Raw genomic sequence first — 24,503 nt, forward strand, 5'->3', positions numbered from 1 at the left:
ATGTCAAATGTCAAGATCAAGGGCATCCGAACATGCAAAACACCTGTTAGGCCTCAATAGGAAAAAAAATCTATCAGCAAAATTTATTATACATGACGTATGATAGGTCAAATTTTCAAAATTTCCAAATTGCTGTTTCCATGGCAACTATTTTTCATGTGGATTTTGAAAGTATTGTGCTATGCATGACATCTTTCTTGTTTTTGTTTGTCAGCACATAATGTGCCAATGTAGACCACAATTTTTCCACGTTATCTTTTTTTCAAACGAGTACCTCTATAAACTATGTGCACGTATGAGTGTGAGTACGTCCATCAGAATTAGAATGCGAGTACATCTATGAAACAAGTCCTGACTCGGGTTTACCATTTTTGATAGTCCCCCACCTAGAGGGGACTTTAGGTTTGCTCTTTTGTCTGTCCGTCCATCCCACCTTAGGTTTTCTGCACTTTTTCCATACCCTTTAACATATTCAACTGAGCAAGTTTGAGTTTCAGAGAATTTCCCCAATTTTTCATGAAGTTATGCCCTTTTGAACTCAGAAAATATCACATATTATACATCGGTCAGTTTTCAGCTACCCTGACTCCACCCCACTGCTTTACACCCATTTGCTGAACAGCTAGCCTAACTCCACCCGAAATGAAGCAGCACAGATCAGCAGGCCTCAGGCTTAGGCTTAGGTGTTAGTCCATGGCCAAGTGCAATTGTAATTATCCCACGTATATAACCACGATGTATTATATAAGCACATAAGCCATGCACGCATGTTTTTGCTTCATGCATGTACATCTGGCTACAACAACAACAACATGCATTTTAAAGGCCATTTTCCCTGCTAGAGCGGGGGTTAGCCTTGCGGTCCCCATGACAATCTTCTCCATTTTTCCCTATTTTCTGCATCTCTCCTTGTTAACCCCCTTGCCCGCCTTGCCCGCCATGTAAATCTGGCTATTTTTATTATTTTCTGCACCAAACGTGGCATTATATACCACCCAAATGAAGAGATGTGTTAACTGGAATCTCCCGCGATGAAGCTGATTGTGAGGGCCTTTCACTCACTCACCGCATGCAGGTTGGTGGTCTTTCTGTCTTCAACCGACTCCTCTCCGGCCTTGCTCCCACAGCTCTGTCTGTGGTCTGTCCCCCAAATATCCCTACAGGTCGCACAAGATCTGCCAGCAACCCTCTTCTGGTGAAACTGCCAAAATCAAGACTCTCTGCTCACCTTCACTCTTTCATTCCTCTTTTCTCCCGCCTCTGGAGCAAACTCCCTCACTCTCTTCAATCCCACTCATCCCTCCAGGTCTTTAAAACAGCTGTTCACCACCATCTCTTATCTTCCCCCATCCAAAACCTTGATCTTTTCTACCCCCGTTAATTCACCCCAGATCCACTTATCTGAAATACCGTCTTCTTTCCTGGAAATCCTAGCAGTGTCCATGTGTTTTTTATTTACCTCTCCCACCCCCCCACCCCCTTCCCATGCCTCCTCCCCCCAAGCCCACTACCTCCCACAGTGTCCCTGCTCTCAAATGTTGTACTTGTGTGCTTCCCCCTCTTTCCCCATCTTGTCTCCCGCTCCCTTTATTTCGTCTTATGTGTCCGTTTGTTGTTTTTTTGTCATTAATGTTAGCTCTTCCACGAGCCTCGATCTTGTATACCAAAAAAAAAAAAAAAAACTTGCAAATTTTTCTAGACTTTTTCCTTTTTCCAACACGTTGAACTGAGACTTGGTAGGGACATGTATTGCAAAGCAATTCACCCTCTTGTTTATTATTTTTTATCTTGGAAATATATTTGCTTGATCTATTAAAATGAACATGAACATTATTCACAATGATGTACATCATGTTCAAACATCACACAGGGAGGTTTGCAAGTTTGATTAATTAGCGTACAACAATTCAATAATAATGTTACGTAACAGCTGAATTCAGTTTATTGTGTGTGCTCGCTTGTCTGTTGTGATCCCTTATTGAACAACTTGAACTGTACAGTGTGCTGTTTTATTATTATTATTATTTTTTTTTTTGTTGTTGTTGGCAGCAACAACAGTTTAAAAGGAAAAAGTGTTGGAACGACACTGAGTAACAAAGGTAGAGTAGAGCAGCTTAGACCAAACTTAATGAATCCAAGGCCTATTATTCGGCTCATGTCTACCACTCCTTGACTCCAGTGGAGCTTTGTAAGCTTCTCGATGTGAGCATCAACATGACAACGTCTGCAGGATGCTTTTCTGTCTTTGAATATGCTCTTGATGAATGACTCGCAAAGCAGATTCTGGCCAACACATCTGCTCCGCTCCACGGCACATGTCTTAGTAGACCTCAGCACAGACATACAATGGAAGTGATAAGAAAGCCCGCAAATGATACTGTAAGTTTGATGATCAAACAGGCTTCCTTAACACCTCTGCATCCCTCAGATTTTTCATTGCCTTGCGACCGGATGTTCTGAAGTGTGGGTGTATGAATGTTCATTGTCTGTCTGCCCGTCTGTTTCCCAGGGTTACAACCACAGCCCCCATGCACACGGGGAGCACATGGGTGAGAGGGGCATGGGCATGCATGACGGAATGCCTTCAAGCACTTTCCTCAGCTCCAGTCTTATGAGTGAGTCCCATTTTTATCAACATTGCTTTCTATGCTGACTGCTCTTTATTCGTATCGACGTGTTTTCTTGCCCTTTCATCCCACCTACTAGAACCACCATGTTTTCCCCACATTTCTGGCAATACTTTTGGGTTTTTAATGTGGCCCCGCCTTGTTCTCAACGTCAACTCTTTGTATGGATTCCTCAATACCCATGAATTTTTATTTCTCAATACTTGCCATGGCTTTGAATAGCATCATTCAAAATTGACCACACTTGCAAAGGTTTTTGCATGTCACACCTGTGCTCTGTCCCATGCTGTTTTCCATTTCTAATAGCTCCACCCTATTAGCATTTGCTGTTAAATTCACTATCACATGTTCAACTTGAATGTTTCAATCTCAACTTTAATTAATGTTTCAATTCTCTGTTTTTGCCATCAAGGAACCATATGCTGCATTTATTTTGTTTGCAAATATGATACAACCTTTGACTGCCACTTCTTCCTCATATGCACCACATTTTATGCTGAACCCCCATCTTCCACCCATCCCCTTCACTCGCTGGCCCATATAAAGTAAAAACTTCAATTTTAACACACATACACACATGCATATATCTATCTACATATATAAAACAAAGTTTTTGTTTGTTTGTTTGTTTGTCTGCACGTGCTAATCTCCTGAACGGTGAAAGATAGGAGGAAACCTCTGAAACAAAAAATGCCGGGACGGGCCCCAGGAAGGTTATAGGCTAGGTGGCGAGGCCGGTCAAGGTCTCCTCGGCCAGGCTGGGCCATTTCACAATTAAAAGCTGAGCTGAATTATAGTAGTCAATCTTCTACGGCCGCGAGTAAAAGCTGAATTATAGTAGTAAATTCATTCAAAAATAACTAAAAATGTCGGGACATGCCCCGGGAAGGTTATAGGCTAGGTGGTGAGGCCGGTTGAGGCCGCTTCGGCCGGGCTGGGCCCATTTCGCAATTAAAAGCTGAGCTGAATTATAGTAGTCAATCTTCTACGGCCACGAGTAAAAGCTGAATTATAGTAGTAAATTCATTCAAAAAGAACCCGGGCGACGCCGGGTGCTTTCGGCTAATATATATATATATATATATATATATTTTTACTACATGGTCTAGGCTCGTCGAAAAGCTATGACACCGAACAAATCATGACACAACATAACAAAGGGAACAACAGGAGAAAGGGTAAATGCCAACAGCAGGGTAGAGGGAGAAAACAGACAGAGATGGACAAACAAGGGATGCAGGTAACAATGAGAGGTAAGGAAGAACGCAAAGGGTGGACAACATGGATACATAAGAAAAATATTTGGGAGGGGTGCAGTGGTTTAACAGGTTAAACATATATATTCTGCTAAATTTACAATTCTATCAAATTTCAAGGAAGTCTTGCATTGAATTCCATTTTGTGTGTCAAACACCTTTGAAAGAAAATGGGAAGAATTTCCACATTCCCGGAGTGTCAAATGAACTCGTGCACAGAAACGTATTACTCATCACTTCTGTCCCCAATTCTGTCAACCACATAATACATAGATTCTTGAAGGTTTTGCTTTTCCATTGTGAGAGTTCAACTGTAAGTGTGAAGAAAACATGAATTGCAATGCAGGCCTCAACCCAAAACCTTCATCCCCTGAACAATGCCATTTTATACGAACGTGTATAAGAAGGGCAAAGGGGGTACTTGTGCTTGAGGTTGGGCGGTGGGTGTGTTTGCAAATTGTTTTGTTCCAAAAAAATTCACGGTCATTGATGATGCATGAAATGTGTAAGGTAATTATGTGCGGATTCAGATGTTAAGTTAGATTAAGTTAATTGAAAGAATGGTATTCGTACATATCTCGTAGATAAGTAAATTGATTTATTTGGGTAATACAACACATACATGGTGGGCCTAATGACCTGATCCCCACAGGCAAGAAAAAAAGGATTTAATTAACGTTGTGAAGTGAATGGTCACATCAAAATTGTGCTGTTTATTTATATACTGTATTAGTTTTTTTTTCTGTCGTATTTTCCGTTTATACCCCAAAATTAATTTACACATTTCCCACATTAGCAATTGTAGTTCAGCTTTTATAATCATTATATCAAATTGATTTAATTAAAATTAATTAATTAATATTAATTAAAATTTTAATTAAATACACTTAATTTATTGATTTATTTAATTCATAATATATTATATTATCAAAGGCAATGATGTGCACTGAAAGGGAGTACTCAGTTTAAACTCCGGTTTCTTTCTTTCTTCTTTGTTTGTCCGGGCGATATCTCAGCCATCCTTTGAGCTAGGTAGCTGAAATTTTGGCACAATAGTGAGTAAGTGCTTTGGAAAAAAACGGTATTTTTTGTGTTTTGATTAATCAATTAATTGATTAGTTATTTAAATTATTATCGATTAATTAAGTACTTATTTATTTCCTTTCTCTTCTGGGCAATATCTCAAGCACCTTTTGAGTTAGGAAGCTGATATTTGGACACGACAATGACCATTGATTTGGCTGTGAAGGCTATTTTTGATTTATTGATTAATCAATTAATTGATTAATTATTTCATAAATCAATTAATGCCTTAATTATTATTTTTAAGTTACAGATTCAGATGAAACAGTGGTGGTTTAGGTATTCTATTAGCCAAGCCAATTGATTAATAATTGTATTATTTTGCAATTATAATTTTTTTGTTTAGTTATGAATCACTTATTTATTTTCTTTCTCATCTTGGCAATATCTCAGGCACCTTTTGAGCTAGGAAGCTGATATTTGGACATGACAGTGACCAAGTGATGTGGCTATAAAGGATATTTTTGATTTATTGATCAATCAATTAATCGATTAATTATTTCTTGATTAGTCAATTAATCAATTAATTAATAATAATAATAATAATGCATTTATTTTATATAGCGCTTTTCAGGAAGCCCAAAGACGCTTTGACAGAGTGCAAAACATAATGCATAGCAAAACATAAAAACAATTGCAAAAAAGAAGAATCAATAGGGAAATATTCAAAGCACAAAGGAGGGAGAAGGAGAGGAGATAGTCAGGGGTTAGATGCTGTGGGTTAAATGTTGAATGCAGTGTTGAACAGGTGGGTCTTGAGTGATGTTTTGAATGTGGTGAGTGAGGAGGAGTCTCTGATGGTGTGAGGTAGCGAGTTCCAGAGGGTGGGAGCAGCGATGGAGAAGGCCCTGTCCCCCCAGGATCTAAATTTGGTCCGGATGGGGGGGGGGGTCAGGAGGTTGGTACCAGCAGAGCGGAGGTTGCGGGTGGGAGTGTGTCTGGAGAGGAGGTCAGCCAGGTAGGATGGGGCCAGGTTATGGAGGGCTTTGTAGGTCAAGAGGAGGATTTTGTACTGGATTCTCTGGGAGATGGGGAGCCAGTGAAGCTTGTAAAGGACGGGGGTGATGTGGTCACGGGTCCGGGAATGGGTGAGTAGACGGGCAGCGGAGTTCTGAATGTATTGGAGTTTATTGGTGATTGTTGAGGGTGAACCATAAAGGAGGCTATTGCAGTAGTCCAGACGGGAAGTGATGAAGGCGTGGATGAGGGTTTCTGCAGCCACGGAGGAGAGGGATGGACGGAGACGGGCGATGTTTTTCAGGTGAAAGAAGGCTGTCTTTGTGATCTGTTTAGTGTATTTGTCGAAGGAGAGGGTTTGGTCAAAGATGATGCCAAGATTCCGGATGTGAGGGGAGGTGGATACTGGGAAACCGTCGATGTTGAGGGCAAAGTTATGGGTGGACTTGGTGAGCGTTTTTGGGCCAATGATGATTATTTCAGATTTATCACAGTTAAGTTTGAGGAAGTTGATTTGAAGCCAGGATTTTATTTCAGTGATGCAGTTTGTCAGGATAGAGTGGGTGGCGGTGGAGATGGACTTGGTGGAGATGAAAAGCTGGATGTCATCGGTGAAGCAGTGGAATTGGAGACCATGACGGCGGATTAAGTGACCGAGGGGGGACAGGTAAAGGATGAAGAGGAGGGGGCCAAGAACTGAACCTTGGGGGACACCTTGGGGGAGGGGAGCAGTGGGGGATTTGTAGTAATTGATGGAGATGAACTGACGTCTGTCAGAGAGGTATGATTTAATCCAAGAGAGGGCAGTGCCGGTAATGTTAAAGGTGGCTTCAAGTCGGGTGAGGAGGATGGTGTGATCGATGGTGTCAAAGGCGGCGCTGAGGTCGAGGAGGATGAGAATGTTGAGGTTGCCAGCGTCAGAGGAGAGGAGAAGGTCGTTGGTGATTTTGAGGAGAGCAGTTTCAGTACTGTGGTAGGAGCGGAATCCGGATTGGAATGTTTCATACAGGTTATTGGCAGAGAGGTGATGTTTGAGTTGAGTGGCTACAGCGTGTTCCAAAACCTTTGACAGAAAGGGTAGGTTGGAGATGGGTCTGAAGTTATTTAGGGTGTCAGGGTTTAGTCCAGGTTTTTTCAGAATGGGGGTAACAGCAGCAATTTTGAGGGATGGTGGGACGATGCCTGTAGACAGGGAGGAGTTTATTGTTGCAATGATAAGTGGAGAGAGAGCAGGAAGGGAGGCCTTGACAAAGCTGGAGGGGATGGGGTCAAGAGTGCAGGTGGCAGTTTTCATTCCGATGAGGAGTTCAGAGAGGTCAGTAGGGGAGACTGGGGAGAATTGAGACAGGGGATGGCAGGATAAGGGGGGGCAGGTGGTTTGAGGGGGAGCAGGTGCGGCGGTGGTCAAGCTGTTGTAGATGTTTTCAATTTTGCGTTGGAAGAATGAAAGGAAGGAGATGCAGTTGTCTATTGTGAATGACTGGGTGGTGGTGTTCAGGGTGCTGAGGAGTTTGTTTATTGTAGAGAAGAGTGCTTTTGGGTTTCCGGAGCCAGAGTGGATAATTTGAGAGTAGTAGGCGGAGCGGGCGCGGGAGAGGGCATCTTTATAGTGTTGTATGTGGTCCTTGTAGGCCTGGGAGTGAACTGTGAGACCTGTTTTATTGCGGAGTCTTTCAAGTTGGCGAGCACGAGTTTTCATCAGGCGGAGTTCAGGGGTAAACCAGGGAGCAGAATGGGTGAAAGAAACTGTTTTGGTTTTTATAGGCGCAAGTCGGTCAAGGCAGGAGGAGAGAGTGTGGTTGTAGTAGTCAGTGAGGTCAGAAGGGGTGTGGAGGTCAACGAAGGGAGAAGTGGACATTTTTTCAGAGAGGGTCGATGAGAATGAGGTAGGTGAAAGAGCGTTTAGTTTACGGAAGTTGATAGTGCGATAATGCCTTGGTGCTGGGGTGGGGATGTTGATGGTCAGAGTGATGGCTAGGTGGTCAGAGAGAGTGAGGTCGGAGCCAGAGAGATGGTGCAAAATTAGTCCAGTAGAGCAGACAAGGTCCAAAATGTGACCACGGTTATGGGTAGGAAAGTTGACATGTTGAGTGAGGTTAAAGCAGGTGAGTAAATCAGTGAAGTCTGTGGTTAGTGTGGAGTCAGTGGAGCCCATGTGGATATTGAAATCACCAAGGAGGAGGATTGAGGGGGATAGGGAACATAGCTGGGTCAGAAAGTAGGAGATGTCAGACAGGAATGATGGGTGTGGTTTGGGAGGGCGGTAGACAACAGCCATGACTGACTGTGTGTGACCAGAGAGTTTAAAAGCCAGGTGTTCAAATGATGGAGCAGATGAGATGGAGATGAGGTTGGTCTTGATGTCTTGTCGGTGAATAACGGCAATTCCACCACCTCGGCCCTCCGAGCGTGGTTTATTGATGTAAGAATATCCATTGGGTGTGGTGAGGTTGAGCGTGTAGTAGTCCAGTGGTTGTTGCCAGGTCTCAGTGAGACAGAGAAAGTCCAGTTTATTTTCCAGGATGTAGTCGTTCAGGATGAGGCATTTGTTGTTGAGGGACCGGGTATTGAACAGGGTGAGCTTGATGTTGTTTTGTACGGCGGGTATGAATCCAGGTGATTTGGCCAGGGTTCGCAGACAGGAGGTGCGATTTTGTGCGTTGTTGTGACCAGGTGTGTTGGGACGATGAGTGGGAGTGCGCTGAGCCGACCAGAGGATGGGGATGGAGTGACCTGATTGTAAATAAACAAACTTACGACCGGAGCCACAGTGAATGTACCTGGGTCGACGCAGGAGTCCATTCGATTAAATTATATTATATTTATTTTAATATAATTATATTATAATTATATTATAATTATTTATTTATTTTCGATTAATGACTTATTTAATTAATTTTCAAAAATTTGCAGCTTCGGATAAAACAGTGGTTGTTGTGGTATGCTATTAGCCAATTTATTCAGAAATTATTTTACGATCTATTATTTATTGATTTTTATTATGCAATTAATCAATCAATTATTGTATACCTCTCCCTCCCAATGCCGTCTCTATGTGCTGCATGGTAGTATTGCCAGGCGCCTGTGGCGCCCCGGTAATCCCGCACTGGATGTTATTTATTTATTTGGCATGGGGGGCGGTGTACTTTGAATGTGTGTGTTCTTGTTTGGTACTTTTTTTTTACATTTATTGAATATGTTTTGCTGCTAAATTATATTATGATCAACAAGATTATTAGCCCCCATTGGAATTAGTCTGAAATGGGGGCTTATGGATTGGGTCTCATCCGTCTGTCCATCCGCAACCATATATCTCAGAGATTTATGGACCAATTTTGTTCATATTTGGCACACAGATGATGAATGACTAGTGTTTACATGGGGGTGTAGAAGGGGGAGACCAAGCATGAATTCATGCCATTTTGGCATGTGAATAAATATATGCCCCTCTAGACATTTTTCAAACCTTCATTTTAATTCAAAATGTTTTACCTTTGTTATGTTACCCAGAATCTAAAAATGTATCAACCTGTGAACCATACCCAAGCATATGTTTCAGGATATTTAATGGACTGCCAAGCTTCTTGAGTGGCTGTGGCCTTGCCTTTATTCTTGTACCAGAAGCTACATTGCCATTGTTCATTGTGTAAAATCAGGTCTAAGTATGCCTCACACCTTGAATGATCACAGCAGCACATCCGCTTCAGCATTATGGGAAAGCTGCCATTCTGTGTTGCTTTTTTCTGCCTTTGTTATTTAATTCTCCTCTTTTCAGGCTACCTTGCTGTCTTTTTTAATCGATTATGCCAGCTTCTCTTCTGGTTTGCCCTCTCCAATCTCATCTCAACCTGCATATACCTGTAAACTGTTCCTCTTTTCTTCGCCCAACCTGCTTTTCACAATAATTTGCATCATTCGTTCCCTGTAACAACTATACATTCTTTCTCTGCCTACATCGCTCGTTTCTCCTGCCCACCTTGACTCTTCCCTCGCATTACCCCCTCCCTTTCTTCTCTCTTCCCTCTTTTCCATATTCTCTCTTCCCTCTTATCATCTCTCCCTCTCTCTCTCTGTCTGTCTCTGTTTCTGTCTCAGTCTCTCTTTCTCCCTCCCTCCCTCTCTCTTCCCCCCCCCCCCCTTCCCTCTCTCTCTCTCTCTCTCTCTCTCTCTCTCTCTCTCTCTCTCTCTCTCTCTCCCTCTCATCTGCCTTCTTCTTTCTCTCTCACACTGATGATGAACGATTCCCAGCTGACGATCCCAAGAGCCTTTGAATGGGCCAGTCAATTACAAATACCAATTAATTGTTTTCATTGTGTTTATTGAATATTGGTAGAATGTACTTCTGCCATAAGAATGTCTGGTTGTTTTAGGGGTTGTTGTTATTGTACAAGTCGTTGTATGAGTGGATTGTTTTATGCTTAAAAAGAACAACAAACCATGAAAGTTTTGTTTCATTTATTTATTTATTACTGTGCCTGTTTTGTTGTTTTCCTCAATGCACAGGCAGTGTTTGCCCACACTCTCCCTTCGTAAGCGGTGTTGAGATTTGTTTTGACGGTCCCATCTGGTGCCGTGTTCATTGGCACGTGACACTTTGCATCTGAAAAGTGCAGGATACGCTCTACAGAGAGAACGAATACATATATTTGGTTAGCATCATGATTTGGTGCACATAGCATGTAATCTGACTGCATGTCCATTACAGACGTTTTCAAAATGAAGAACATACCAAATACGTATTGAAGCTTATCATGGGATCCTAATTGGAAAAAAAACAACTTGTTTGCTTTGCAATCAATTCATTTTAATTAGACCGTATATTTTACCAGGTTCATTAATGCCAAAATGCAGTGAGGTTCGGTTCGGGTTATCTTGCTAAAAATAAATCTTCAATCCTGAGACAATGAAAAATTAATTAAAACAAGAATTGCAATTTCTCCGATTATTATCGAAAACACGGTTCCCTTTTGTAAGAAAATCACCATTATTATGCCTTTCTGCATCTATATTATAAGAGAGATAGATATTTTTCTGTCTGTATGCGTTGCCATGTTTACCGGAGAGGCTAAAAAAAAAAAAGTTAGATTTTTTTTAATTGCTCGGTATTGCCCAAGCCTTTGTAGCTACATGAAAGGTAATATTAAATGATCTCCGACCCTATTCCTTAGTGAGTGCGGGGAAGTGTTTTCGACACCCACAAAAAATAGAAAAAACCCAAAATTAATTCCTTCAAAATGCCAACAGTATTAGAACAGCACCAGGCAATGCCAGAAAATATTGTATAAGGAAAATACAATATTGTATAAGGAAAATTGTATTCATAAGAAGCCTAGAGTCCTGCCATGTTGAGTCTACAAAGCATCTGAGGTTGCAACACGGTATTCCCCTTTGTACATGAATGGCACTGCTTACAACACACTCAGTAAGCTGATATCTTGAACCAAGCTGTGAGCTCCCAGGGAGCTCTCGTCACAACTTGCAGTTGTAAACAAAACATGTGGTCGAGCAGGCCAAGCATGAATGATCTGTTTAACAAGAGGAGAGAAAAGCAAACTCTAATCAGTTGCTTTGTCAAACTGTCTTCCTTCACAGCCATCTCATAACTGATATGTTTTAAGTCCGGCATTCTTTTTTAAACCATCTGCCGGCTTTTGTTCCTTTCACTCCCTCTCGCTCTTTTCCGCTCCCTTCTTTTCTCTCAGCCCTGCAATTTGCTCTGCCCTGTTGGGCTCGGTCTCAGTAATCCCTTTCACTCCCTAATACTCGTTCCTGTGGTGATCTTATGCAATTCTTGTCCAGCCAGTGAGCTGGAGGTTTTTTTCCATTAAAATTATGAAAGGAAGAACGAAAGAATGGAGGGGATTCAGAAGAAAAGCCTTTTGGTTTCACTTATAGGATTCATTCTAGGCACTCCTCAAACTCGGCCTCTCCATAATTCTTCATCTCATTCTCAGGCGTATTCCTCCCTCTGTCTCTCTCACTCATTTCCCCCGTTCAAGAGTTTTCACTCTTTCCAATCCACTGTCTTTGCCCTTTATTTCAACCTCATTCAATCAAACAACCCTTCAAAAATTGGAAACAAGTGAATGCATGCATAGCGTTGCACTTGTGCCACTTGGCCCAGCCGCCCCGTTAACAGTGAACACACCTGGCCGTGCGGCCCTGGCCAGTGGCACCATTTGGAAGCCGAGCACCTGTCAGCACGGTGTGGATCGCCCAGTGCAGGTGTGCTGCGCGTTTGCAGATTCTTTGGGCTTGCAGTGGTGTTTACTTGTCTGTGCTAAGTTATCTGCTTTGCCCTGGGCCATTGCTGCAGTTTTTCTCCTCTTTTTCTCTTCCTGATGCTGCAGGTTGTGGTCGCTGTATTACCATATATGACAACAATGTGCAGTTGTGACATGTGGAGTGGGGATGTGGAGTGGGAAAGCCAGTATACTTGCTGAAATGAAATCTGATTGTAGGTGGCATTAACCATTAATATTTTCCAACCAACTTCCAATATCTTACTGACTTACTCTCCTTGTAATGGACCAAATATTATCAATTATCTTACTCGCTACCACCCCCTTCCCAATTTTCCAGTATTTTTTTCTCAAAATAATTGACCAATTTCAGTGCAGCTTTTTCTTCATTAAATGTTGTTGTCAATTAATATGTTTTCCCTTTCTGAATGACAAACGTTTTGGTCCAAAAAGTTTCTTCAACACTGAATGAAAGAAAAAGTCATGGTACCTGAATGAAATGGAACGAAAGGAAAATAGTGATGGAAAATAGTGATGGGCATATGCTTTCAACGGTGCCTCCATAGTCTGAACCAAGAGAAACTAAAGCGTATTTCAGCCTCTGAAGAAGCCTCCATAGTCTGAACCAAGAGAAACTAAAGCGTATTTCATTTTGAAATAGAGCTTCCTGGTTCTCAAAAAACTTGTCACATAAGTGTCTTTTAAACAATTATAACAATGATGTTTTTAGACTACTGTGTATTTCCAGTTACAGCTTAGCCACAATGACATCATCACCCATAAGCAATATTTAGGGGGCTGCTCCTCACTAATGTCGGGGGGGGGGGGGTGGTCATATATATTTATGTACGTATATATAAAACAGTTAACTTATTATCCCTAAGCTTTTTGAAAGAAACGGGGAGCTATTGTAATCAGCTCCTGTCCATTTGTCTGTCCGTCTGTCACACTATCTCCTCCTAAACAGGTGGGCAGAAATTCACCAAACTTGCTAGTTATGATCACAGCATGGCGTGAAGGTACAAGAACTGTATAATTGAGGTCAAGTGCCAAAAAAGTGCCAAAACATGCAATTATGGGTGCATTTTTTAGCATTTTAAAATGGAACTTTGTATATGCAATCAATATTGGGAGATGATTGAAATATTTAACTTTTTGGGGGCATTTGACCCCCTGCTCCATGCCCCAGGGGGTGGGGATTTAGGTTCACAGGGGGACAAAATGGGGAAAAAGGTTTTAACTCAAAATTTGCTCTTGGGTCATTCCTGGTTGAAATTTTTGACATCTTTCAACTTTGCTTAAGGTGGGAAGTGTGGGGATTTGCGACGGCATGCCATCGACTTCATTATAGGTTTATTAGAATATAGAGCAAAACATCGTAAAACTAACAAACAAGGAGACAGAATTTTCAAGAGTTGCCATATAGGGAGCAGCTAAAGTATGCCTTGAACAACACAAAAAAATAGATCACAATGCTCCCGATCACCAACAGCAATTAATCCGGTGATGTACAAATACGTATTGAAGGCCACACTCTCCCTTCACCAATAAATGTGGTTCTTAATATATTAACAACCAAAGTTTTCCAGTCTTTTTGGAACACATTGTATAACTTAGAATGGCAGCTAATGTCATTGTGTTGTGGTTCTATTATTTTATTTTATTTTCCTCATTAGAGCACACTAATAAGGGTGAATGATTTGAGTATCTACAAAAATTGATGCTGGCAAGTCGTCAATATCTGCCACGAATATATACTCTGCCTGATAAAAAAAAACTGCTCTGAGCCTGATATAAAAAAACTGATCTATCTATCTATCTGGAGTTTATCATGTAATTGTTGAAGGACTGTTAAAGCGTTCCTTACAAGTGCCTTCTTGGCACGAGGGATGTGCAGAACACCTGATTGCAAGTTTCCATGTAACGTAATTCCCTCGTGCAATAATCATTCAGAACGTGCATCTCATGCACCCTTAGGTTTTCAGCGGTGACACATAACATTCTGATCAAATTTGAAACAGACTTTCCGAGCCATCAGTGTGTAGATCATCCAAAAAAACATGCTGATTACATTCTTTAACACTCTATTACAATGCCACGACTGTCAGAAAATGAGAGGAATGAAATAGTTGGACATCTTCAAACAGGGTCTTCCATTAGTCATGTTGCAAAGGTCTTTAACATGAGAGGAACTATTTATGATTTAAAAAGATGTTAAGCCTCTGAATCAACAAGAGATATGTCAAGAAGTGGACGTCCCAGGATAACGAATAACGTCCCCTACTTCCCCTCCCCCATCGCTGAGGACCATCACATTCGGACAACCCATCTACACAATCCGTTTCAAACTGCCCAGAGTACTGCAAACACACTCCCTGGACCTCGCAGGATAAGTGTCAACATCGTCTTGAGGCGTCTCCGTGATTCAGGGATAATGCCCGTAGTCTTGTGCAGCGTCTAAGACTTCCACTGCAACACATCCAAGCACGCTTGCAGTAGTCAAATCAGCATGTCCAATGGACACAGAGGCAATGGGCAAGTTACAAGGCAACTATGTTCAGTGGCGAATACAGGTTTCTCCTTGAATGGCATGACGTCCATGCATAGCTCTAGAGAAGACACAATGGGTGACGTGCCCCAGTTTGTGTCCATGAAGATGCAAAATTTGAGGGTGGTACACTTTTGAAAGTGTCACGATGTGAGGTGGTATTGCTCAAACATTTTGCACCAATGTAATCCGTATCCATGGCAATCTGATGGCAGATCGATACATGAATATGATCTCACAGCAACTTCTGTTGCCTACCCTTCAACAACATGGTCCAGGAATCACATTTATGCACGATAACGCTCCTGTCTACAGGGCCTTTCGAACAAGGAACGTTCTTGTCAATGCCAATGTTAATGTCATGATACCCTGGCCTGCCATGTCATTAAATTAAAATCCAATTGAGCATTTCTGGGATATCATTGTTCATTGCATTTGAACCTTTGAAGACAAATGATGAATTGCGAAAGATGATGGGAATAGAGCCTGTGATTGATGCTGTGAAGAGGAACAGGTTGAGATGGTTTGGTCATGTGTTGAGGAAGGATGAAAGTGACTGGTTGAGAAGAGTGATGGAAATGAATGTAGAAGGAAGCAGAGGACGGGGAAGACCGAAAAAGACTTGGCTAAAGATGGTGGAAGAAGAAATGCGGGCAAGGGGGTTAACAAGGGGAGATGCAGAAAATAGGGCAAAATGGAGAAGATTGTCATGGGGACCGCAAGGCTAACCCCCGCTCTAGCAGGGAAAATGGCCTTTAAAATGCATGTTGTGTTGTTGTATTGCATTTGAACCTTGCCAAAACAGCCGCAGACCCTCGATGAGCTAGAACAGGAGCTGATTCAGGTGTTGAATTCCAGTTCCCATGCTCAGATTTGAGTGCTCATATGGTCAATGCGTTTGGCATATTTATACACGTGCTCTTCAGGATGTAACGCCAGCCTTTGGACTCCCAGATTTGTGGAATGTCTGATGAGGTTTATGACCCATTTCAAAGAGATAATGAAGTCTCACCCAACGCATTTGTATCTTCATGTATCTCTTCGATATGAGATTTGACAAAATATCCACACAATGAAAACGACAGGATCGCTTTTTTGCATCAGAATGTGTTATTCTCAGCCATTCATTTTTAGCTCACCTGGAACGAAGTTCAGGGGAGCTTATGCGATGGCGCGTCGTCCGTCCGTCCGTCCATAAACACTTGCAACTTCTTCTCAGAAACCGCTGATGGGATTGTGACCAAACTTGGCACAAATGATATTTGTTGTGCTGTGACTAAAGTTTGTTCACGGCATTAAATAAAATCGGGGTCTAAGGGGGTTTACCGGGGTCAAAGTGGGTCCAGGTTTGACCCCCCCAAAATAGGTATTTGCTTTCCTCTCTGAAACTACACACACAATTTTGATGAAACTTCACCACAACCTTCATCACCCGTGATGCACCAATGTTTGTTCAAGGCATTAGAAAAATTGTGGTCTGAGGAGGGGTTGGGGGAAGGGTGGGGGTTGCCCCCCAAAATAGGTGTTTTTTTTGTTTGTTTGTTTAAAGTCTTATGATCATGTTAGTATGATTCTACATGCTGCCCTGTCTTGTAGTTATATTTGTCTATCGTAAGTTGTATTATTTTTTTTTTACAACATGAGGGAGGTTATTGTGAAAGTTTTACTTTGTTGATACCTGTGGGTGTCTGTAACACATTTTTCATTATCACGCAGAATTACATCCACTTGTGCCAATGTGTGTGAGTGCCTCAGAGAGATGGCGCAAATATTTGCATAGGTTTTGAGTGTATTTTCCCCAAATTCATCGCAGGAAATTAGGTGATGACACCCTATCAAGGAAACCTGTGTACACCTGGTGAGCCGAGAAGCAATATGCCACTAGCATCTGGATTTCCATAAAGTGTTTAATAGTGTAGCTCCAACTTCAAACACTATCTTAGTTTGCTCATGTTGTAACGCTCAATAAATATCTATCCGGTGGTGTGTATTTTGCTCGGTATGATGCTGAAGGCTGGAATGTCTCGAGCACGTAGTTGGCAGGTTGGAGTAACCTGAGGCTCTTTTCGCAGCTCATGGGGGCTCACGGGAAGGGAGAGGTATATATCCTTCCTGCCCATTCCACAGTTTTAGTTCCACAATCTTTTGTCAAGGCAAACAATACCATGACCAGAGTAGGCTTGATAACGGTGAGAAAGTCAATTTTATTTGGAGAGACATGGTTTTAATGGTTGAGGATTGAAGTCTGTGTGCCTCAAGCCGAAGTTTTATGCTTAATGCTCAAAGCACGTGTGCACCGAGAGTGCATTTCATTCAACAAGCACAAGCGATGAGATGTTTTACATCGCCTCAATATGCGACGAGCATGCTGCTTCCGTTGTACGAGAAAACTCAGTTATTTTGTTGTGATGTGTCCATGGCCTTTACAAATCACATATTCCAGTTTCGCAGGTCAATTGATAAATCTACCGTATTGTCCTGTGGCAGTGTGGTTAATGCCCACGCAGAATGCCATTGCTTCCAGTCTCTTGTTAAATCCCACTCACTCCCAATGACCTCCCGCAAAGAGGCGAAACATCTGGTGTTGCCCAAGGCTGTGATGCGGCAGGTCCCATCTCGTGTTTGGCCGTTTTGATGTGAACCGTCAACATGTGTGGGGATTAAGGAGTCATTTTGGCAAACATCGCTGCCTCAGCTGGAAGAGTACAAGGCTAAATGGGCAATAAACCACCTCGGCAATTGAATCCATCAGTGGTTCATAATTTGTACGGGTGCACTCCTGTTTGCTTTTCTAAGCTGGTATGTCACCACTGTTTGCTCCAGCTTAAGTATGCTTTATTCAACATCAATTCTTTCTGTTGTAAGTGTTGGTTGTCGCATTGGTTGTCACTTGTGAAATCCGGTACGTGATCACCACAAATCTGCTTCTTTGCTATTACGAATGGCCACGTGATTCCTGGATTTATTGCCAAAACAGAAAATATTATATACAGTACACTGTGTTTGCATCCCTGCCTGATGACCTTGAAAAGTATGAATCTGGTCGACCACTCGCAATACGGCGTTCATTACTGTACTGGAAAATCCCCCCCATTCTCACTGTCCTTCACAAATATCAGCAGGAAACTCCGCTGATTTACACCTGCACTCAACCTCAAAACGAGACAGTTTTTGTACCTTTTTTCCATATAATTAATCATAAGTCATAACCTTTCTTGGACTGACTGTTTTACCACATTGCTTACCAGAGTTGATCAACAACTTAGAATTCTCATCGGAACCAAGTCCTTGGTAATGTTCAGTTTGTAATGATACACTAGGCGTGGTCCACAGCGTCACGGACCTGGTCCTGCTGCCTTAGCGGCCTTGTGGTTTTATACTGCCCTTGTTTGGTCTTGCCCCTCTTGCATTTTTCCCCTTTTGCCCCTCTGCCATTTGTTCTTTTTTCGCATATGCCGCGCATGGCTGTGGGTAGCATCCTTTGCTGGAAGGTAATGGCTATACCACTGAAGCAGTTCTTCCTGTAGGTTAGAACAGAAATTTATGAATCGCTCAGGGTGCCAAGGGTTGCTCGCATACTGTTTGCGAAGGACATTGTGAGATCGTTAACATTCACCAACTAATTCCGACAGAGAAGCCGAGTTTGACATCCATTTGAGGGATGGCACACACTGATCGAGTCAGGTTCACGATGTTAACAAATATAATTTCGTTCAAAATTTTGGGAGATTAGCAAACCTGTACATTTTTGGAATCATCAGGGCATGGAGAATCCGAAAATCAATGTTGGCATTTTGCACAGACACCTGCATGGCCGCCATTTTGGATTTTCAAAATGGCCGCCATAAAATACATATTTTGCACTATCTCGGCTTCTAGTCAACCTAGAGACTTAATTAAATATGCTAATCCTATGTTTTCTGGGTCAACGAATCCAATAAAGGCCTCAAAATAGTGCTCAGGATTATAGAAAAGCAACAAACAAAGGTAATTGAAAACCATTGTCTTTATATTTGTGATATAACTGTCTTACATAATACATGACATTGCAAGTCCGTTGAAGTTATAGGTATGGGTTTATAAAGCAAGAAAGCAGCCTTGTTAGTTTCAGATTGAACTATAAGTCCGATACACAGGATCTACTAGGTCTACACCATTCAGGAATATGCTTTTACAGATCTTCATCACTGTCCTGAGGGTCATTTTCGCAAAGGTGTCTACGCAAATGCAAACATTAATTTTTGGATTCCTCATGCTCTGAATATTCCAAAAATGTATAGTTTTGCTAATCTAACAAAATTTTGAACGAAAAAAACATAGTGAACCTGACTCGTTCCTCTGACCTTGTCTAACCTGGGTTTAAATGTCAGCCCATCTATAAAATACAGAAAGAGTATACTGCCATCCCTGGCCTTTTATCATCTAATAACCCAATCCTTGGTACCCTTGTCAATTTTAAACTTTGTGTTCACATCCACTTCAGCATCCTCCTTTTCTCTTATCTATGGAATCACCTTCCTGATTATTTTCTTCATTCAATTTTGCTGAATCTATCATCTCTCTGTGATATATCTCTCCTATTCCACATACTTTGCGTTTGGCTTGTCAGCTCATAGCCTGCCTTGCAGGTTTAAACTTGGGGACTTGAGCAGTCAGGAAACAAGGAAAGACACGCAGGTGGTAGCATCTGGCAAGCAACAATGATCTGACCCAGGTTGTTCCGGGAAAGGTGCGAACAATGCCATCGCATCCTGCTTAGAAATGCCTCCTTTCACACTTGCTGATCTAGCGGACTGATAATTGCCTTTTGAATAGGAGTTTAAATCACGCAGGATGATATTATCAGACTAATGATTACCGAATCAGATCTAGTTGGTTTCCTTTGAATATCTCATTACCTCTTAATTTAAGCATGTGCTGAACCCTGCAGACAGGGCCCTGTGTTCATTAATTCACCTCGCACTGAGCTCAGGCTACTCTCATTGTGTTCTTTACTTTCAGGTCTGTTTTTGTCAGCGGTTTGCCTGGACTTTGTTTTATTTTTCATCTCATTGATAGCCGAGCATGTTATTGGTGTCAGAACATCTGAGGAGTCCTTTTGCCAATGCTAAGAGAGGTTGAGTTCTTTTTTTTTTTTGCTTTTTCTTTTTTTTTGTATACAGGGTCGATGCTCGTGAAAGAGCTAACATTTATCACACAAAAAAAATCAAACAGACACACAAAGTATATAATAAGGGGAGCGGTAGACAAGATGGGGAGAGAAGGGGAACCACACAAACACAACATTTGAGAGCAGGGACATCGGGAGATACGTGGGAGGGAGAGGGCTTGGGGGGAAGAGGCGTGGGAAGGTGGTTGAAGTATAAAACACAAGGACACTGCAAGGACTTCCAGGAAAGAAGTTGGTATTTCAAAAAAGTGGATATGGGGTGAAATTAGCGGTGGTAGAAAAGATCAAGGTTTTGGTGAAGATCTGTATACGAAGGTTATTTAAAAAAATTAAACAGGTGATTCTTCACCATTGGGAGTGGGCCAAAAACAGTGTTGCCCTCCACACTGTCAAAGCCCCACCGTGACTGCTCGCTAGCTAATCTAACCTAATCACATTTGAGTCTCATGGAGATGAGCTTATGGTTTGTATGGCCGAGTAAGGATTATGACAAGTCCAGCATTGGGAAAAATATGAATATAGGTGTTTTGGGATGGGCAAAAGGTAGGACGTGCTATGAAGACTATTCTTTTGGTTGTTTAATTTTTCATTTGATAGATTATTCCTTCAGTAGGATTGTGTCGGGATTGAGCTGCCAAACCCTTTGCATATTCCCATCAACAACAACAACAACAACAACAGGCATTTTAAGGCCATTTTCCCTGCAAGAGCGGGGGTTAGCCTTGCGGTCCCCATGACAATCTTCTCCATATTGCCCTATTTTCTGCATCTCTCCTTGTTAACCCCCATTGCCCGCATTTCTTCTTCGACCATCTTTAGCCAAGTCTTTCTCGGTCTTCCCCGTCCTCTACTTCCTTCCACATTCATTTCCGTCACTCTTCTCAACCAGTCACTTTCATCCTTCCTCAACACATGACCAAACCATCTCAAACTGTTTCTCTTCACAGCATCCATCACAGGCTCTATTCCCATCATCTTTCGCAATTCATCATTTGGCTTCCTCTCTCTCAACGATACTCCACACATCCACCGAACCATTCGCATTTCCACCCTTTCCAACCTTCGTTGCTGCTCCACGTTCATTACCCATGCCTCGCTCCCATAAATCATAACACTTCTCACACATGCAGCATACACCTTTCCCTTCAGCTTCAACGACACTCCCCTCCTCGTCAGCCCGCCACTCAGTTCCCGAAACTTCTTCCATGCACATCTCACTCTAGAAACCGTTGCCGAGTCTGATCCACCTTCTCCATTCAGCATGTCTCCTAGGTAACAAAATGTTTTCACACCTTCCAGCTTCACACCGTCTCCAAGATCCATCTCAACATTTCCTCCATCTGCAGCTCCCTCTGTGCACACCTTACATTTGAATGTAGCTGCCACACTGGTTAATGACCCTCTCAAACCACTACATTTTTGATGAACCCACTCAGCGCACATTGTACATTGAATTGAGTTCACTCCGACACCCTTCCTGCACATAGCACATGGCCACTTCCCAGTTCTTTCCACCTCACCACATGCTTTACCACTTGCCATCACCTTTGTTTTTCCGATATTCACCTTCAGACCTTTCGTCTCCATACATTCCTTCCACTTGTTCATCTTCTCCTTCAGTCCATCCATACTTTCTGCAATCAACACCAGATCATCTGCATACAACAACTCCCACGGTAAACCCTCCTTTTCCCATCGACATCGACAAAAATTCCCATCGACATTCAATATCCACTTTTTAAAGAAATATAGGTCAGTATTTCTCCTGCCATGTGAAGGTTTCACAACCAGGCTTGAAGCAATCTTCCACATAAAAATCAAAATGGTTGTGATGATACTTGCTGTGTGCCATAGTGTGTTTGAGAAATCGTGCTGTAGGAAAGTAGGATTACAGCTGTAACTAGAATTGCACTTAGTCGAGCACATACCTCCGCCAAGCTGAACACTTTACGTTTTGTATCCCACTGATAGGCCGGACCTGCATCCGGACCTGAACCAAAATCTAATTTCCTTCTTTTTGTCATCTACTCAACTTATCCACCTAGTTTCATCCGAATCCGTCCACAATTTTTTGAGATATCATGTTGTATATCGTTTTTGGCCCTCTCCCAATGGTGAAGAATCACCTGTTTAAATTTTTTAAATAACCATCGGATACAGATCTTCACGAAAATCGAATCGATTCATCCTTATTACACACCCAACCTGTCCACCAGATTTCGTGCGAATCTGTCCACAACGTTTTGAGATATCCTGCGCACAGACAGACAAACAGATGGACAAGGGTGAAACATAACGTCCATACACCTCTGGTGGTGGAGGTAATGATAACAAGGCCCACACTTTTTTTTCAAAATGGGAATAATATGTATTCAAATATGCTCACTTTTAAGGTAAGCTGAATGTTCAATGCACATCGGAGTTATATTTCTATCTCAGGTGACGACCGTCAAAATCAAGTCATACCTTGCTACCGTGAAATGGGGTGAATAGGGACAGTAAGGTGAATAGGGACAGCAAGGTGAATAGGGACATCAAGGCGAATAGGGACAGCAAGGTGAATAGGGACATCAAGGCGAATAGGGACAGCAAGGTGAATAGGGACATCAAGGCGAATAGGGACAGTAAGGTGAATAGGGACATCAAGGCGAATAGGGACAGCAAGGTGAATAGGGACATCAAGGCGAATAGGGACAGCAAGGTGAATAGGGACATCAAGGCGAATAGGGACAGTAAGGTGAATAGGGACGGCAAGGTGAATAGGGACGGCAAGGTGAATAGGGACAGCAAGGTGAATAGGGACAGCAAGGTGAATAGGGACATCAAGGCGAATAGGGACATCAAGGCGAATAGGGACAGCAAGGTGAATAGGGACATCAAGGCGAATAGGGACAGCAAGGTGAATAGGGACAGCAAGGTGAATAGGGACAGCAAGGTGAATAGGGACAGCAAGGTGAATAGGGACAGCAAGGTGAATAGGGACAGCAAGGTGAATAGGGACACAAACTGAAAAAAATTTCGGAAACTTTTTTTCGCTGAAAATTGATAACCATACTGATTTGTTGATATTTGGGTTGAAAGTGTTCTCTTGTTTTTTTAAAAAGCAACTTATAGTCCCTATTAACCCCATATATGGGTTAAATAGGAATAAATAGGATTTTTGTGGCTGTCCCTGTTCACCCCGTTTTACGGGTGAATAGGGACAGTCACTAATACAAAATAATAATAATCAAGAAATAGGGAAAGTTTGGAGAAACTTTTTATCCCATTTTTTTTAATTGGCACCGTGGTTTATATTATGGGTGCATATTATGTGCATCCATCTGAGCTATCAATTTAGCAATAAGTTGGAAACTCAGGATTGTTTCTTGATTATTATTTGTTTGTATTAGTGACTGTCCCTATTCACCTTGCTGTCCCTATTCACCTTGCTGTCCCTATTCACCTTGCTGTCCCTATTCACCTTGCTGTCCCTATTCGCCTTGCTGTCCCTATTCACCTTGCTGTCCCTATTCACCTTGCTGTCCCTATTCGCCTTGCTGTCCCTATTCGCCTTGCTGTCCCTATTCACCTTGCTGTCCCTATTCACCTTGCTGTCCCTATTCGCCTTGCTGTCCCTATTCGCCTTGCTGTCCCTATTCGCCTTGCTGTCCCTATTCACCTTGCTGTCCCTATTCACCTTGCTGTCCCTATTCACCTTGCTGTCCCTATTCACCTTGCTGTCCCTATTCACCTTGCTGTCCCTATTCACCTTGCTGTCCCTATTCGCCTTGCTGTCCCTATTCGCCTTGCTGTCCCTATTCGCCTTGCTGTCCCTATTCACCTTGCTGTCCCTATTCACCTTGCTGTCCCTATTCGCCTTGCTGTCCCTATTCGCCTTGATGTCCCTATTCACCTTGCTGTCCCTATTCGCCTTGATGTCCCTATTCGCCTTGATGTCCGTATACACCTTGCTGTCCCTATTCACCTTGCTGTCCCTATTCACCTTGCTGTCCCTATTCACCTTGCTGTCCCTATTCACCTTGCTGTCCCTATACACCTTGCTGTCCCTATTCACCTTGCTGTCCCTATTCACCTTGCTGTCCCTATTAACCTTGCTGTCCCTATTCACCTTGCTGTCCCTATTCACCTTGCTGTCCCTATTCACCTTGCTGTCCCTATACACCTTGCTGTCCCTATACACCTTGCTGTCCCTATACACCTTGCTGTCCCTATTCACCTTGCTGTCCCTATTCACCTTGCTGTCCCTATTCACCTTGCTGTCCCTATACACCTTGCTGTCCCTATACACCTTGCTGTCCCTATTCACCTTGCTGTCCCTATTCACCTTGCTGTCCCTATTCCACCCATTTTACGGTATATGAAATTGTCGAGGAAGGTTGAACTCTAATCTTTGACTAACGGCACACTTTGCACACTTGTTTGGCTGCGCACACTTGTTTGGCTGCTTCCTCATGTAGGTTGTTATTCCTTGTCAATTCCTAATTAATCACCCTTCAGCAATTTTCAATGAGTTATTGCAGTGCATCATTCAAATTTTGGCCAGACAAGTCAGGCAGCAAATACCGGACAGTAGCAGTAAGGCGCCAATCTGCGGTTATACATCAAGGATCCTCCTTT

General features: G+C 42.4%; 1 protein-coding gene across 2 annotated transcripts in view; it reads left to right on the forward strand.

Moving 5' to 3' along the window:
• The window catches only part of TCF12 (transcription factor 12), a 447,272-nt gene that overhangs the window by 142,987 nt on the left and 279,782 nt on the right, over positions 1-24,503 (forward strand). For both annotated transcript variants that reach the window (XM_078773420.1, XM_078773418.1), the window contains exon 4: positions 2,510-2,615. In XM_078773420.1, the coding sequence (XP_078629546.1) occupies positions 2,510-2,615 (106 nt within the window). The remainder of the gene's footprint in view (positions 1-2,509; positions 2,616-24,503) is intronic.

This window comes from Myxine glutinosa, chromosome 2, assembly GCF_964187855.1.
Source record: "Myxine glutinosa chromosome 2, kmMyxGlut1.1, whole genome shotgun sequence".
NCBI lineage: Eukaryota > Metazoa > Chordata > Myxini > Myxiniformes > Myxinidae > Myxine > Myxine glutinosa.